Here is a 17722-nt window from a genome sequence, read left to right on the forward strand (position 1 = left end):
CAGACTGTTTGTTCCTGATAAATGGACCAGCAGAGTCATTTCCGAGGTTCATTCCTCGGTGTTGGCGGGGCATCCGGGTATTTTTGGTACCCGAGATTTGGTGGCTAGGTCCTTTTGGTGGCCTTCCTTGTCACGGGATGTGCGGTCATTTGTGCAGTCCTGTGGGACTTGTGCTCGGGCTAAGCCTTGTTGTTCTCGTGCTAGCGGGTTGCTTCTGCCCTTGCCCGTCCCGAAGAGGCCTTGGACACACATTTCCATGGATTTCATTTCTGATCTTCCGGTGTCTCAAGGAATGTCTGTCATCTGGGTGGTGTGTGATCGTTTTTCCAAGATGGTCCATTTGGTACCCTTGCCTAAGTTGCCTTCCTCTTCCGATATGGTTCCTTTGTTTTTTCAGAATGTGGTTCGTTTACACGGCATTCCGGAGAATATCATGTCCGACAGAGGATCCCAGTTTGTGTCCAGATTCTGGCGATCTTTTTGTGCTAAAATGGGCATTGATTTGTCGTTTTCATCTGCCTTCCATCCTCAGACTAATGGTCAAACGGAGCGAACTAATCAGACACTGGAGGCTTATTTGAGATGTTTTGTTTCTGCGGACCAGGATGATTGGGTGACCTTCTTGCCATTGGCGGAGTTTGCCCTTAATAATCGGGCTAGTTCCGCTACTTTGGTTTCGCCATTCTTCTGCAACTCTGGTTTTCATCCTCGTTTCTCCTCGGGTCATGTTGAGTCTTCTGACTGTCCTGGGGGTGGATTCCGTGGTGGATAGGTTGCAGCGGATTTGGAATCATGTGGTGGACAACTTGAAGTTGTCACAGGAGAAGGCTCAGCGTTTTGCCAACCGCCGCCGCGGTGTGGGCCCCCGACTTCGTGTTGGGGATTTGGTTTGGTTGTCTTCTCGGTATGTCCCTCTGAAGGTTTCCTCTCCTAAGTTTAAGCCTCGCTTTATTGGTCCTTATAAAATTTTGGAAGTTCTTAACCCGGTTTCTTTTCGTTTGGATCTTCCGGTGTCGTTTGCCATTCACAACGTGTTCCATAGGTCTTTGTTGCGGCGGTACGTTGTGCCTGTGGTTCCTGCTGTTGAGCCTCCTGCTCCGGTGTTGGTTGAGGGCGAGTTGGAGTACGTGGTAGAGAAGATCTTGGATTCTCGTCTCTCTAGATGGAGGCTTCAGTATTTGGTCAAATGGAAGGGCTATGGTCAGGAGGATAATTCCTGGGTGGCCGCCTCTGATGTTCATGCGGCCGATTTGGTTCGTGTCTTTTACGCTGCTCATCCTGGTCGCCCTGGTGGTCTTGGTGAGGGTTCGGTGACCCCTCCTTAAAGGGGGGGTACTGTTGTGAACTATACTTCTTGGCTCCCTCTTGTGGTCACTAGTGATTTGGCACTTGGATTGTCTTTTACCAGGTTGGTACTCACCTGCTTCGTTAGGCCTGGGGTGTTGCTATTTAAACTTCCTGGATTCTCAGTCCAGTGCCTGGCATCGTTGTAATCAGTTCATTTCTGTTTGCTCCTGTCTTCAGGTCCTGGTTCTTTGCAAGATAAGCTAAGTCCTGCTTTCTTATTTTTTGTTATTTTGCTTGTTCATATTTTTGTTCAGCTTGTACAAAATGTGATTCCTGATATTGCTGGAAGCTCTAGGGGGCTGATATTCTCCCCCCTCACCGTTAGTCGGTTTGGGGGTTCTTGGATATTCAGCGTGGATATTTTGCAGGGTTTTTTGCTGACCATATAAGTCATCTTACTATTTTCTGCTATTAGTCAGTGGGCCTCTCTTTGCTAAAATCTAGTTAATTCTTACGTTTGTCTTTTCTTCTTACCTCACCGTTATTATTTGTTGGGGGCTTGTATTACTTTGGGGTCTTTTCTCTGGAGGAAAGAGAGGTCTTATTTTCCCTGATAGGGTTAGTTAGTTCTCCGGCTGGCGCGAGACGTCTAGGATCAACGTAGGCACGTTCCCCGGCTACTGTTAGTGTTTGTGCTAGGATCAGGTATATGGTCAGCCTAGTTACCACGTCCCTATGAGCTGGTATTTATGTTTGCAGACTTTGCTGTAATCTCTGAGATCCTTGCCATTGGGATCATAACAATGGGGATGGCAACATCATCCTTTGCGGCTGTTTCTCTGCAAAGGGACCAGGACGACTGATCCATGTATATGAAAGAATGAATGGGGCCATGTATCACGAGATTTTGAGGACAAACATCCTTCCATCAGCAAGAGCAATGAAAATGAAACATGGATGAGTCTTTCCGCATGATAATGATCCCAAGCACACCGCCAGGGCAACAATGGAGTGGCTTCGTAAGAAGCATATGAAGGTCCTGGAGTGGCCTAGCCTGTCTCCAGATCTCAACCCCATAGAATAGAAAACCTTTAGAGGGAGTTGAAAGTCTGTGATGCCAGCGACAGGCCCAAAACATCACTGCTCTAGAGGAGATCTGCATGGAGGAAAAGGTCAACATACCACCAACAGTGTGTGCCAACCTTGTGAAGACTTACAGAAAATGTTTGACCACTGTCATTGCCAACAAAGGATATATAACAAAATATTGAGATGAACTTTTATTAATGACCAAATACTTATTTTCCACCATAATTTGCAAAATAAATCTTTCCAAATCAGACAAGGTGATTTTCTGGATTTGTTTTCTCATTTTGACTCTCATAGTTGTGGTCTGCCTATGATGTCAATTACAGACCTCACTCATCTTTTTAAGTGGGAGAATTTGCACAATTGGTCACTGACTAAATAAATTCTCTTTTTTCTCCACTATAATTGTTTCACATCATGTTTCAAATCCCGGATCTTGTTTTGATCATTAGTTACCACCTGGAGTTTTTTCTTTAAATACTATAAGTGCCTGCGACTGCCAGGCTGCTTCCTTCATGCGAAAATCCATATATGGATAAAAAATACCTCTATGAAAACACAGGAAACAATTAGTATAAATACAGAGACATTTTTGTATAGATGTTGTGCATCCACTAGACATAAAAACCTAAAAACATGATACACAACCAGGTACAGAATATATAGATAATACATTTCTACATACACCATGTGGCAAAAAGATGTGCAGGGTAGGTATGGGGTAAGTATCTAATATCTTTAATTTACGGCACAGACATACATGTAACTATAATAAGTAAATTTTAAAAAATCAAGATATCAAGCTGATATAATGCATAGATATATAAACACACAAGTGTTAAATTATAATAAAATGCATACTATGTGAAAATATCAAAGAAATGATGGGAAGTGCTGATAGATGCATGATGTGGTCAGCTATCAACTGTTAATATAAATAAAATTCCGGTAATACGATACGATACGATACACTTTATTGATCCCGTGGGAAATTATGGTATCACAGCAGCACAACTTAAATCATAAAAATCATAAATTAATTACTTAATTGACATGACAGTGGAGTTGACAGAAGAACATTATACATTATACATTAGAATAGGACATACACAACGAGTGAACTGAAATGTAGAGAAATAAAGTAGACTTTCACCTTGATGATTTAACCCTAATGTTATTGTTGTACATTCCCATAGCAGTTGGCACAAATGATTTCCTATATTTTTCCTTCTTACACCTCAGAAGTATTAGCCGGTTACATAATAGTCTAATAGCAGTATTATGAAAACGAAGCTTGTGTTACTGCCCTAGTGGGGACTGCTAATATAGAAATAAGAGGGTATCAAATAAACATCAAGGATCAAAGATGCATAAGAGTAATAGACATAGTGCCAAAGTGCTAATAGATCCAAAGTGCTGATGCATAGGAAAGTGCTAATGCATAAGGAAGTAAGAGCGATGCTGACCACTCAGTACGAACCCCTCATCTGTCCCGCAGGTTCCCAATGCGCATTTCGCCTTGGCTTTGTTGAAGAATATGGAGGGAAGGTGTGTGGTAAAGTATTTAAAGAAAGAGAGGCCAATCATGAATCATATTTGTAATTTTTAATTACGTACAGGTGGCGCTGGCTAAATTGTGTACCATGCATGGTATTGCCAACGTCATATTCGGACCATATGACGTATCTCCATGGAGCGCGTCACGTGGGCGGAGGTGACGGTGGAAGTGACAGCGGCATGCGCTTCAGGCTGGAACGCACGGTGCATCTGGGTAGTCGCTAGTGCTGAGTGTACTACTGTGGAATATGTGAATAAATGGGTGTGCATAGTAAGTCATGTGACTAGTAGAATCGCTCTGGTACTTAACACTGGAGAATATTTAGAGTATGAGGTACAGAAAATCGCCAATTTTTGGAAGTTCCAAAATTTCCTCCAGTACCTTATCCATCGGAAGTTATATGGACTGGAGAAGAGATCATGGGTTCCAGATTGATTCTTGAATGCCAGAGAACCAAAGACCTGCACACAGGCCCACCCAGAAGCACAAACATGTTCCTCATCATTGAGACAGAGAGAGACAGACTGTTTGTGCTAAGTGGTGGTCCTGTGGGCAGGTTTCTTCCTGGTTTCTCTGTCCCAGAGCAGGAAGATAACACTCTGCCTACAGTCCCACCCTGGAGCAGGAGGATATCATTAACTGTAAACATCTAACACTGATTACACAAGAACACAAGGCAAATTTCTTCACCCCAGGTATCATTTTAATCAGTTTAACACTTCCTACCTGACAATGCCTGTAGTTTACTTAGGAAAATCCTGCTTACAGGTTTGCTTCAAGTTCTCCAGTGCAAGAGCCATATTACTGCTCTGTTTTCCATGGTGTATTGGGCAGTAATTTACCTCGATACACCTCCAATTTCATGGAAAGGCAAATAAAAATTGTACTGGAATTTTATGAATCTAACAAAGTAAAATCATGATCTGATCCATTGTTCCATCTGTTCATGTGTATATTTCTCAATTTATTTGTATAGGAGTTCCGAAAACTGTTAAGCAAGTGTGCTTTGCAGTTTTTAGAACTCACATACAAATTAATGAAGGGAATTGTGCAACAGACCAGACTGGGGTGCCAATGGCTTACCAGTAACATTGACACTGGGTGCTTACTGCATACAAATATCCATTACCCACTTTCTCATATTTACCTATGCCTCTATGTAATAATTACTGGTAACTAGGTAGTTTGTTGAATGAATGATGAGATGCTGCTTTTGTCTGTGCATAGTGAATTAAATGTATCAGTCCAATTACTGTTCATGTTGGAGGGTAATTGGCTAACACCTGCACATGGGCCCACCAGAGGATTCTCACCAGAGGATTCACCTGTTCCCCTGTGGTCCATTCTGAATCTGAACAGGACCCTTTTTTCGAAACAGATGTGGATCTCAGTGGTGGGAGCCAAGTCTATCATACATTTCATTGCATTTTTAGTTGATAAACGTACAAGTTATTGAATCCCCTTAATGATGAATTCTTCCTTACAATTGCTTCCCAACAAAGCAAGTAGAGCAGCACAACCTGCAGTACAAAGCGCAAGGCCTCATGTAAAGTAATTGCTAACTACTTGCATCAGTTTATGGTATAATTTGATCAATTTGTGGTATTTTGATTGCTTATTAACATTCACGGTCTGCCATTGGAACTACGTGTGTTAATAGTCTAAATCATTAGCATTGCAGAGGCAAGTGACACGGCAGGCTCAACAACGCAAATATGAAATGCATGGGAAACTACAAGAGTTGCATGAAGATATACAAGATGAAAGAGATGAAAAACAGGCCATATATAATGGTATGAGCTGGTGAAAGAAACTGGGTGGCAGTGCAGGTAGTAATTTTAACTTGTAATTTTAGAATGTCTTTTATCTGAAACTAGCTGTACAACACCTCGTCTATTAACATTTTTGTTACGCTGCGATGTCTATTGTCTGTATAAATCCCCTCTATAATTTGTAAAGCGCAGCGGAATATGTTGGCGCTATATAAATAATATTATTATTATTATTATCATATTGGCATTCCGTGCCTTCTGCTTCCAGGATGGCCATCACAGTGGTATTGGGAGTACAGTATCTAAACCCTGCATCTCTTGCCTTTCTAAATCCACAGCACAGAAAAGACAGGAAAGGCATGATTTATAATTAGCTGAGTGCTCCCCCAGGCCAATGCGTGAGCCATCATGGAGGCATTAGGAACAGAGTAGTGATGAGCGAATATACTCGTTACTCGAGATTTCTCGAGCACGCTCGGGGGTCCTCCGAATATTTTTTAGTGCTCGGAAATTAAGTTTTTCTTGTAGCAGCTGAATGATTTACATCTGTTAGCCAGCATAAGTACATGTGGGGATTCCCTAGCAACCAGGCAACCCCCACATGTACTTATGCTGGCTAACAGATGTAAATCATTCAGCTGCGGCAAGAAAAACTACATCTCTGAGCACTAAAAAATACTCGGAGGACCCCCGAGCGTGCTCGAGAAATCTCGAGTAACGAGTATATTCGCTCATCACTAGAACAGAGCGTTGATCTGAGCAGATGTAGCGGGAGGCAAATGGTGAGTACCAGGTAGTGTGACTACACATGAGCAATGTATGGTCACATTTCAGTCCCAGAGTGGTGGATTGTTTTGATTATTGTTCTTTCCCCACACCATATACAGTATATCTGCCCATGTGAATGGGCTATAAATGAGCGACCATCTATGAGAAATACACAATTCAACATATACAGTGGGTACGGATAGTATTCAGGCTCCTTTAAATTGTTCACTCTTTGTTTCGTTGCAGCCATTTGGTAAATTCAAAAAAGTTTTTTTTCAGGTTAACCCTAGCACGCATACCTGGGGCCTCGCAGGCCTGCCAGGTTACTTGTTTTCTATTTTCTGTAAAAGTACTTTAGTTAGAATTTTGAAAAATCTAGGTAATCCTCAGGTATATAGTTGTTAGTAATTTCCAGTTATTCATATATTTTTATGTTACAGACATTTCGGTATAACAACCTTTTTTGGGGACTACCCCATATTCACGCACCTGGGGCCTTTTAGGCCTGTACTAGGTTTACATGTGATACTCAGTCTTTTTGTCTGTATTGTTGCTGGGGAAGAACTTTTATGACTCTGCTATTGCTGGGAAGAGTGTGGATTCTGCATGACAACATAAAAATAAGAAAAATAAGAAAAAAAAAGAATAAAAATATTACAATGGATAATTACTTTACCAATTTTGAAATGGCCAACTTTTTGCTTTAAAAGCAGCTTACACTTGTTGGTACTATGAGGCCAAACCGCCGCGAAATTCCTCCAATCATGAAGCACAATGCACAGCGAACAATCTACGAGAGTGTATTCAGTTTCTGCAATCAAGCAACAATGGTATCTTATAAAGACAAGAAAGAAAAATCCGTGATATTACTGTGTACAATGCATCATGATGGAAGTATTGACACCAATGACAGGAAAAAAACCCTGAAATCATACTGCATTATAATAAGACAAAAGGAGGTGTCGACAAGATGGACAAAATGATTGGAGAGTATTCGTGCAAAAGGCAGACTAAACGTTGGCCTGTTGCCCTTTTTTCCAATATCCTTGATGTGTCAGCCCTCAATAGCTACATTGTTTATTGTCAAACTAATCCAGAATTCCATGCCAACAGGAAAGACAAGAGACGTCTATTTTTGACAGAACTTTGTTATGAACTTTCGATGCCTACTATGATGGAGAGAAGCAGCATGATATGCTTATCAAGGCAAATTACGGAGGCAATGATCCGATGTGGAATATGCTTTCTGGAACATCCAGAGCAAAGAAAAAAAGAAAGAAAGCGCTGCTATATTTGTCCAGCAAAGAAGGAAAGAAAATCGGAGCGTTTCTGTTCTACTTGCAGACAAAATGTATGCAAGGAACATTCAGCCGAAAAAATAATATGTGAGAATTGTCAGGGGAATATGTAAAGTTACAAATAAATATTCCTGCACCAAGTTTGCTACAACCAAAAAATGTTTTCATAAAAAAATTGCATATAGAATGCCTATATTTGGCGTGCCCGTTCACTTACTTTTTTGTTGTTTTATGCACATAATTATGTTTTGAAATATACACATCTTAGGCTGTGTTCCCAGTAGCGCTGGGGTTCGCCAGAAGGAGATCCATAATGGATCTGACCTCCTGGTAACTCCAGCTAAGGCTGCCAGAATGGCGGGATTCCTGCGCTAGTGGGAATGCATCCTTACTTTGCAATAAACTTTGAAAAGTATTTTTATTTGAGTTATTCCATGATAATTGTAAACAGGCCTAAAAGGCCCCAGGTGCGTGAATGTGTAGATTTCTATGGGTATGCGTTCTAGAGTTAATGTAAACTGCACCCCATCTTGACTGAAAAAAAACAGAAAATGTAGACATTTTTGCAAATTTTATAAAAAAGCAAAACTTAAATATCACATGGTCATAAGTATTCAGATCCTTTGCTCAAACACTCATATTTAAGTCACATGCTGTCCATTTACTTGTGATCTTCCTTGAAATGGTTCTACTCCTTCACTGGAGGCCAGCTGTGTTTAATTAAACTGATAGGACTTGATTTGGAAAGGCACACACCTGTCTATATAAGACCTCACAGCTCACAGTGCATGTCAGACCAAATGAGAATCATGAGGTCAAAGGAACTGGCCAAGAAGCTCAGAGACAGAATTGTGGCAAGGCACAGATCTGGCCAAGGTGACAACAGAATTTGTGCAGTACTCAAGGTTCCTAAGAGCACAGTGGCCTCCATAATCCTTAAATGGAAGAAGTTTGGGACCACCAGAAGTCTTCCTAGACCTGGCTGTCCAGCCAAACTGAGCAATCGTGGGAGAAGAGCCTTAGTGAGAGAGGTAAAGAAGAATCCCAAGATCACTGTGGCTGAGCTCCAGAGATGCAGTAGGGAGATAGGAGAAAGTTCCACAAAGTCATCTATCACTGCAGTCCTCCAGCAGTCAGGCCTTTATGGCATAGTGGTCTGCAATTCCTGACCTCCTTCTCTCCTCCACGCCTATTTGCTCCTCACCCAATCGCCTCCAAGACTTCTCCCGAATATCCCCCATCCTCTGGAATCATGTTCCCCAACACGTCTGGTTATCCACCACATTTGGATCCTCAAAAGAAACCTGAAAACCCACCTCTTCAAAGAAGCTTACACCCTGTAATGACCACACGGCCACCTCAACACTATCGGAGCTACTGCTATCCCAGACCTACTGTCTCCATCCCCATAATCCTATAGAATGTAAGCCCGAAAGGGCAGGGTCCTCTTCCCTCTGTACCAGTCTGTCATTGTTAGTTTGTTTACTGTAAGTCATATTTGTATTTTGATGTAACCCCTTCTCATGTACAGCACCATGGAATTAATGGTGCTATATAAATAATAATAATAGTGGCCCAACGGAAGTCTCTCCTCAGTGCAAGACATATGAAAGCCCACATACAATTTGCTAAAAAACACATGAAGGACTCCCAGACTATGAGAAATAAGATTCTCTGGTCTGATGAGACGAAGATAGACCTTTTTGATGATAATTTTAAGCAGTACTTGTGGAGAAACCAGGCATTGCTCATCACCTGCCCAATACAATCCCAACAGTGAGGCATGGTGGCAGTATGGGGGTGTTTTTCAGCTGCAGGGACAGGACACCTGCTTTTCATTGAGGAAACATGAATGCGGCCAAGTACAGAGATATCCTGGATGAAAACCTTTTCCAGCTTGCTCTGGACCTCAGACTTGGCTGAAGTTTCACCTTCCAACAAGACAATGACCCTAAGCACACAGCTAAAATAATAAAGAAGTGGCTTCAGAACAACTCTGTGACCATTCTTGACTGGCCCAGCCAGAGCCCTGACCTAAACCCAATTGAGCATCTCTGGAGAGACCTGAAAATGGCTGTCTACTGTGATGCAGTGACCCCTGTGGCAGCTAGGGGGCGCTGTGTGTGCTCTTTGGGATATGCATGGAGGCATATTTGTTGTTATAATGGTGGTGGAACAGAGTCTGGCAGTGTTGTGAATAGCCGATATGTGTCGCAGAGAGAGTCTGCGTAGTAAGTTTGATGCAATGTGGTTGTTCTGGGACCTGTAGTCCCTTGAGTTTGTGTAATGGTGTATAGTTAGTATGGGAGACTTACTAGGCTAGTTGTGTGAGATGGGCGGGACAAACTAGCCACACATCCACACTCCCTTCCAGGGGAGTGGTTAAGGGTATATAATGTGACCAGGGTGTGGGTCACATGGTCCTCTATGGTTCCAGTGTTTGGACCTGAGTGGTGAAGGTCCTGGAAGTATGTGTTGGATTTCCTGGGAGTAGGAATCCTGAAGAGCACATACCAGTGTGTTGGATTTCCTGGGAGTAGGAATCCTGAATAGCACCTGGTGGGACTTTGCTACTGGTGACCTGGGTAGTGGACGGTCCCAGCTGGGGATGGACGTCCTGAATAGTACCTGGACTAGCCACCTGAGTGATCCTGTGTAACCTGGGTGTTGGGAGGTCCTGAGAGTAGGACCGGATCCCTGAATAGCACGAGGTGAGGACCGGGATCTGCAGAGCCAGTGACAGCTACTGTGTGGGGAAGCTACAGTCCTTCGGTGGGTCTGGACTGACTAATGTGTGCCGGCCAGGCAAGTTGGTGATCCCTGTGAGGCAGCTTACCCGGAGGAGTGGACTGACAAGGAGTCAGCAGGTGGAGCAGGAGCTCCCGTCAGGTACTATACAAACTGTTAGTGCTTGTGTTGTGCTATGAACTGTGTGGTCTCCCACGGCAACTGAACGGAGTGAGGTTTGGCGTGATTAGAGACTCCGACCCAGAGTCACATATGCTGTATGTGACTTGGGACATTGGTGAACTGTTCGGCGTACGGACACCCATGGTAACTGGACGAAGTGAGAGGTCCAGCATGTTTAGTGTCCGTGAGTCAAAGCCGTAAATGAAGTGTAAGATAAAGCTGCAAGTTAATATCACCAGTTGGTGCCTGTTGTGTTTCGTGAAATGTATATAATGAACTGTGCATAACCCGGTATATGACACTTTAATAAACCGCATGGACTATTTTGTGTTCAAAAATCGTGCCTGACTACGTCAATCCCGTGCTAAGCGAGTGTTCCCCAATACACTCAGTAAGAGCAATCTTACACTACCAATATTCACCATCCAACCAGACGGGACTGGAGAGGATCTGCAAGGCAGAGTGGCAGAGGATCCCCAAATCCAGGTGTGAAAAACTTGTTGCATCATTCCCAAGAGGACTCATGGCTGTACTAGATCAAAACGGTGCTTCTACTCATTACTGCATAAAGGGTCTGAATACTTATGACCATGTAATATTTATTTTTTTATTTTTTAATAAATTTGTAAAAATTACAACATTTCTGGGGGGTTTTCAGACAAGATGGGGTGCAGAGTGTACATTAATGAGAAAAAAATTAACTAATTGAATTTGCCAAATGGCTGCAATGAAACAAAGAGTAAAAAATTAAAGGAGTATGTGTTAGGGTTGGCGGAACGCACCGAATATATTTATTAGATGGGATTGGTGCGTTCGCAACCCGGGATCCACCGTGCAGGAAAGAACCTGCTGCTAAGTAATTGGCGGCACTATATGGCGGTATGAACCAGCTCTGTTAGCTACACAGAGCGGCCGAGAAAGCAAAGCTCTGTGCCCTATTAGACTTTCACAGAGGCACAGGCTAACTACCCAAATGAGAGCAGTCAGTGGTCATGCATGCACACAAAACTCCTCGCCAGAGGTGCCAGCATTCTAGGGGCTTATTTCAGCCAGGTCCCTGAATACACACAAACACAATCTCCTCGCCGGAGGTGCCAGCATTCTAGGGGCTTATTTCAGCCGGGTCCCTGAACACATACAAACACATGACCACACTGGAGCAAAGCACATAACTTAGGAAGATACTAGCGCATGGCCGTGCCGCCATGCGAGCCTTAAATAGCTGCAGCACATACAGGACCTTCCTAGAAGGACCAATGAGAGGCTGCTACAGAGCCTGCGCACCTACAGGACCTTCCTAGAAGGACCAATAGATTTGGCTGCAGTACCTGAGCATGTGACCCTTGATCTCCACTGAGAGATCTTACCCTGGGCATGCTCAGTGTGTGCAAAGCAGGACTTAGTCCCAGAAAAGCCTGCTCGCTGCAGATCAGTGCAGGGTACAATAGCAGAGCCTGGAGAGGCAGCAGTAACCCTTTGCACAGTATCAGTCATAGGGCTTGTTTCCACTTGCGAGAAACATGTCCGTGTCTCGCATGTGAAAACCAAGCTGTGGAGCCGGCACTCCAGAGCGGAGCGTGCGGCCGCATAGGAACACATGGAGCTGCACGCTCCGCTCCAATGTGCTGGCGCCACAGCTTGGTTTTCACATGCGAGACATGGACGTGTTTCTCGCAAGTGGAAACAAGCCCTTAGTGAGACGCTGGGACCGACGTCTCCGCTGAGCAGGCTCCACTGCGGCCGATGCAGAATGGGAGACCGCAGCAGACACGGATCGAGATTCCCCCTGTGCAGCAGAGGAAACTCGACTCCTAACAGTATGAATACTTTCTGTACCCACTGTACATGTAAAAACAAGCTCCCAGAGGCTGATACTGTACACATAGGGATATGGAAAATTTATAGGTAGATAGACCAAATTTATGTCAGAAGGATACTCCATTGTCATATGTCTGTGTAATACAAGCATTGCCTTATATCAGTGTTCCCCAACTCCAGTCCTCAAGAACCACCAACAGGTCATGTTTTCAGGATTTCCTTAGTATTACACAGGTGATGGAATTATTGCCTGTCTAGATGATGGAATTCTCACCTGGGCAATACTAAGGAAATCCTGAAAACATGACCCGTTGGTGGCTCTTGAGGACCGAACTTGGGGAACACTGCCTTATACTGTACATCTAAAATAGGAGTGTTTAGCTTACTGAACACTAAATACTGAAGTCATAGGTAGCTATGAGTCAATACTGTAGCGATATGTTCCTTCAATTGTATATAGAGGCACAAACAGTACTACATGACTTACATCTCAGAAAACCGGTGGCATGCAGCATCATGTACTGCTACCTCCTACAGGGGACACTTGAGCACCAGTGTTCTTCCTCTTGGAGGGGAGATAATTTACATTACTTTCCTATAGCTACTCCATATGCCATGGTATAAAGACTATGCACTCTAATATCACACCCATACATGTTATGTGTGGGAACATTGACATCTAATATTCAGAGAGCTTTTCACATTGTTTGTTGCACCACAGAAATGACACGGCAGCATCGGGATTTGGAGCAGCGGAACTTAGCCCTTATACAGCACTTGGAGGAAGAGGTAGCAGAACTAAAGCTGCAGTTGAGTGAGTATACTTCTCATGTACAGAGGTGAATTTTGACTATATATGCAGTTAGGTCCAGAAATATTTGAACAGTGATTGAATCTCCGTGATTTTGGCTCTGCATGCCAATATGATTTGAAATTAAACAAACTGAGATGCAATTGAAGTAAAGACTTTCAGGTTTAATTTACCCCTTTCCGACATTAGGTGCAATAATGATGTTCGTCCTTCGTAATCGAAGATGACCATGACTTCAGGGTTAGAAGGGAGTTAGTAGTTATGGGTCCGGAGGTAGCTGATGAGTCCAATCCAGGCCCTGAAGGTTCGCCCACATACTTGACATAAGGAAGCAGATGTGGTCAGTACACCAGATTCTACTTGTGCCTTGCAGACAGCACGCTTTCTTTTTGCGTCAAAGATTTTCCTATCTTCTGCTGCACTTGCTCCTGAGGTGATCCTGCCCCGCCAACCTAGATGATCCAGGGCAAGCTCTTCCCATTCATTGGTGTTGACTTCCAGGTTTTTGAGAGACACCTTAAGGCAGTCTTTATAGCGCTTCTTCTGCCCACCAACTGCTCGCTTTTCTTGGCACAGTTCTCCATACAGCAATTATTTTGGAAGTAGGCTGTCAGGCATTCTAACCACGTGTCCAGCCCACCTGGCTTGGACTTTCAGCAGGAGAGTGTTAACGCTGCAGAGCCCAGTTTGTTCCAGAATTGCCGTGTCCAGGACATTGTCTTGCCACCTGATGTGGAGGAGTCTGCGGCGGCAACTTATGTGGAAATGATTAAGCTGTTTGGCATTCCGGCTATACACTGTCCAGGTCTCGCTAGCATAGAGAAGTGTGGTGAGGACCACCGTGCAATAGACCTTCAGCTTGGTGGTAAGGCTGAGTCCCCTCCGCTCCCAGACATTCTTACGCAGTCTCCCGAAGGCAGCACTGGCTTTGGCAATTCTGTTATTAACCTCAGCGTCTATGGTTACTTCACGGGAAAGTGTGCTGCCTAAGTAGGTGAAGTTATCGACTGCTTTGAGGTTTGTGGCTCCTTGTATAGTTTTCCTGGAACAGGTTGATACATGACTTTGGTTTTTCTAATGTTGATCTTGAGACCAAAACTGTGGCAAGCTTGCGAAAAACAGTCCATTTCATGCTGCATCTGCTGTTCTGTGCTAGCATTAAGTGCACAGTCATCAGCAAATAATAATTCACGGATAACAGTCTCGTGCACTTCCGTAAACGCCTTCAGGCGTTTTGGGTTGAATAGCTTGCCATCAGTCCTGTACCTAACCTGGATTCCATCTTCACAGTTGTTAAAGGCATCACTTAACATTGCAGAGAATAGCATACTGAACAGGGTTGGAGCAAGCACACAGCCTTGTTTTACACCGTTTGTTACTGGGAAACCCTCAGATTCGTCTCCATCGTTCAGAACCTTCACCATCATGCCATCATGTAACTGCCGGGCGATTGAGATGAACTTGCTCGGGCAGCCGAATTTTGCCATGATCTTCCACAGGCCGTCTCTACTGACTGTGTTGAAAGCCTTGGTCAAATCAACAAATGTTACATAAAGGTCACGGTGTTGCTCCTGGCACTTTTCCTGAAGTTGACGTGCTGAAAAGACCATATCTACTGTTCCACGTTTAGCACGGAAACCACACTGGCTTTCAGGTAATAGGCCATGCTCAAGGTGATGTAAAAGGCGGTTGAGCAAGAGACGAGCCAATATCTTGCCTGCAGTGGACAGAAGGGAGATGCCTCTATGGTTGTCACAAGATTGGCGATTACCTTTCCTCTTGCATGTGTGAATTATGCTGGCATCTTTCATCTGTTGCGGAACCTGTTCCTTTTTCCACATATACTGGAATAGTTTGGTCACCGTTTGCATCAGAGCAGGGCCACCAGCTTTATATACCTCAGCAGGTATAGCATCATTTCCGTGTGCTTTTCCACAAGAAAGTTGTTTTACTGCTTTTCTGACTTCATCTCCACTTGGAAGAACCTCATGGTCCTTGTTGATTTCTACCTGGGGCTGGCGAGCAATAGCCTCATTATTGATATTGGCAGGGCGATTAAGAATATTATTAAAGTGCTCAGCCCACCGTTCCAGAATTTGTTTCTTTTCTGTCAGTAGCTTAGTTCCATCTGCGTTAAGCAGAGATAAAGAGCTTGATGACTGGGGTCCATATACAGCTTTGAGCGCATAATAGAAGCGTTTCTGGTCATGGGTATCTGCATAGCCTTTAATTTCATCAGCTTTCTTGCTAAACCAGTTATCCTGCATCTCGCGTAACTTGATCTGTACTGTTGTGTATCCGCTTTTTGGGCTCCCCTGGTGGTTGCTGGTGGTACTGGTGACTTGTTTGCACTTTGCTGCCTCTGTTCACCTGCTTCCATCAGCGTTTGGGAGTTTCCTATTTAGCCTTGCTCTCCAGTCATTTCTTTGCTGGTCATCATTGTAACCAGAGCCTTCGGTTGCATGTTCCTGCTACTAGTCTGCTGATCAGCTAAGTGGACTTTGTCCTTTTGTTTTGTATCTTTAGTCCAGTTTGCAGTTTTTGAAATCCTCTGTAGCTGGAAGCTCTTGCGGGCTGAAATTGCCACTCCTGTGTCATGAGTTGACACAGGAGTCTTAAAGTAATTTCAGGATGGTTTTTTGAAAGGGTTTTCAGTTGACTGTGAAGTCCTCTTTTGTATCCTTCTGCTATCTAGTAAGTGGACCTCTCTTTGCTAAATCTACTTTCATACTGTGTATGTCTTTTCCTCTTATTTCACCGTTATTACATGTGGGGGGCTGCTATCATCTTTTGGGGTATTTCCCTAGAGGTAAGCCAGGTCTGTTTCTTCCTCTACCAGGCTTAGTTAGTCCTCCGGCTGGCGCGTGGCATTTAGGAAGCCGTAGGTATGCTCCCTGGCTACTATTAGTTGTGTGGTAGATTTAGTTCACGGTCAACTCGAGTTTCCATCACCCGAGAGCTCGTTCGTTATTTATATGTTTCTTATGTTCCCTTGCCATTGGGAACCATGACAGTATGACCGGCCATGTGTTAAACTTATTGGCAGAAGAAAGGAGAGAAAAAGGAAGTCTGTAAATTTTTTTTTTTTTTTTCTTTTTCCCTATGCTTGCTCCATAGTTGGATCAGTTGTATTTCAGCTCTAATTACTGCCTTTGCCTTTCTCTCCTTATAATCCTTGAATGGCTCTGAGCTCACCTGTTTAAAGATGGATCCTCAGAGTTTGGCTGCAGGTTTAAATAATCTTGCTACGAAGGTTCAAAATTTACAAGATTTTGTTATGCATACTCCTATTTCTGAACCTAAAATCCCTACACCAGAGGTGTTTTCCGGAGATAGATCTCGGTTTCTGAATTTCAAATATAATTGTAAATTATTCCTTTCCCTCAGACCTCACTCCTCAGGAGATCCTGTCCAGCAGGTTAAGATTGTAATTTCTTTGCTGCGAGGTGACCCTCAAAATTGGGCATTTTCATTGGCACCAGGGGATCCTGCGTTGCTCAATGTGGATGCGTTTTTCCTGGCTTTAGGGTTGCTTTATGAGGAACCTAATTTGGAGATTCAAGCTGAAAAAGCTTTGATAGCCCTATCTCAAGGGCAAGATGAAGCTGAGATATACTGCCAAAAATTTCGTAAATGGTCTGTGCTTACTCAGTGGAATGAGTGCGCCTTAGCGGCAAATTTCAGAGAGGGCCTTTCTGATGCCGTTAAAGATGTTATGGTCGGGTTCCCTGCGCCTACAGGTCTGAATGAGTCCATGACAATGGCAATTCAGATTGATCGGCGTTTACGGGAGCGCAAACCCGTGCACCATTTGGCGGTATCTTCTGAAGAGACGCCAGAGAAAATGCAATGTGACAGAATTATGTCCAGAAGCGAGCGGCAGAATTATAGGCGTAAAAATGGGTTATGCTTCTATTGTGGTGATTCTGCTCATGTTATATCGGCATGCTCTAAACGTACTAGGAAGGTTGACAAGTCTATTTCAATTGGCACTTTACAGTCCAAATTTATTTTGTCTGTAACCTTGATTTGTTCATTATCAGTTATTACCGTGGATGCCTATGTGGACTCTGGCGCCGCTCTGAGTCTTATGGACTGGTCCTTTGCCAGGCGCTGTGGGTTTGATTTAGAGCCTCTGGATGTCCCTATACCTCTGAAGGGTATTGATTCTACACCTTTGGCTTGTAATAAACCACAGTTCTGGACGCAAGTGACTATGCGTATGACTCCAGACCATCAGGAGGTGATTCGCTTCCTTGTGTTGTACAATTTACATGATGTTTTGGTGCTTGGATTACCATGGTTACAGTCTCATAACCCAGTCCTTGACTGGAAAGCTATGTCTGTGTTAAGCTGGGGATGTCGGGGGGCTCATGGGGACACTCCTATGGTGCCCATTTCGTCATCTATT

At 43.8% G+C, this 17722-nt stretch overlaps 1 protein-coding gene across 6 annotated transcripts in view; it reads left to right on the forward strand.

Moving 5' to 3' along the window:
* The window catches only part of DRC12 (dynein regulatory complex subunit 12 homolog), a 128702-nt gene that overhangs the window by 95190 nt on the left and 15790 nt on the right, over positions 1–17722 (forward strand). For 3 of the 6 annotated variants that reach the window (XM_077250573.1, XM_077250574.1, XM_077250575.1), the window contains 2 exons: positions 5595–5727; positions 13222–13314. In XM_077250573.1, coding sequence (XP_077106688.1) covers positions 5595–5727; positions 13222–13314 — 226 coding nt within the window. The remainder of the gene's footprint in view (positions 1–5594; positions 5728–13221; positions 13315–17722) is intronic. The other 3 variants (XM_077250570.1, XM_077250571.1, XM_077250572.1) reach the window with 1 other exon arrangement.

This window comes from Ranitomeya variabilis, chromosome 4 (assembly GCF_051348905.1).
Source record: "Ranitomeya variabilis isolate aRanVar5 chromosome 4, aRanVar5.hap1, whole genome shotgun sequence".
Taxonomy (NCBI): Eukaryota; Metazoa; Chordata; class Amphibia; order Anura; family Dendrobatidae; genus Ranitomeya; species Ranitomeya variabilis.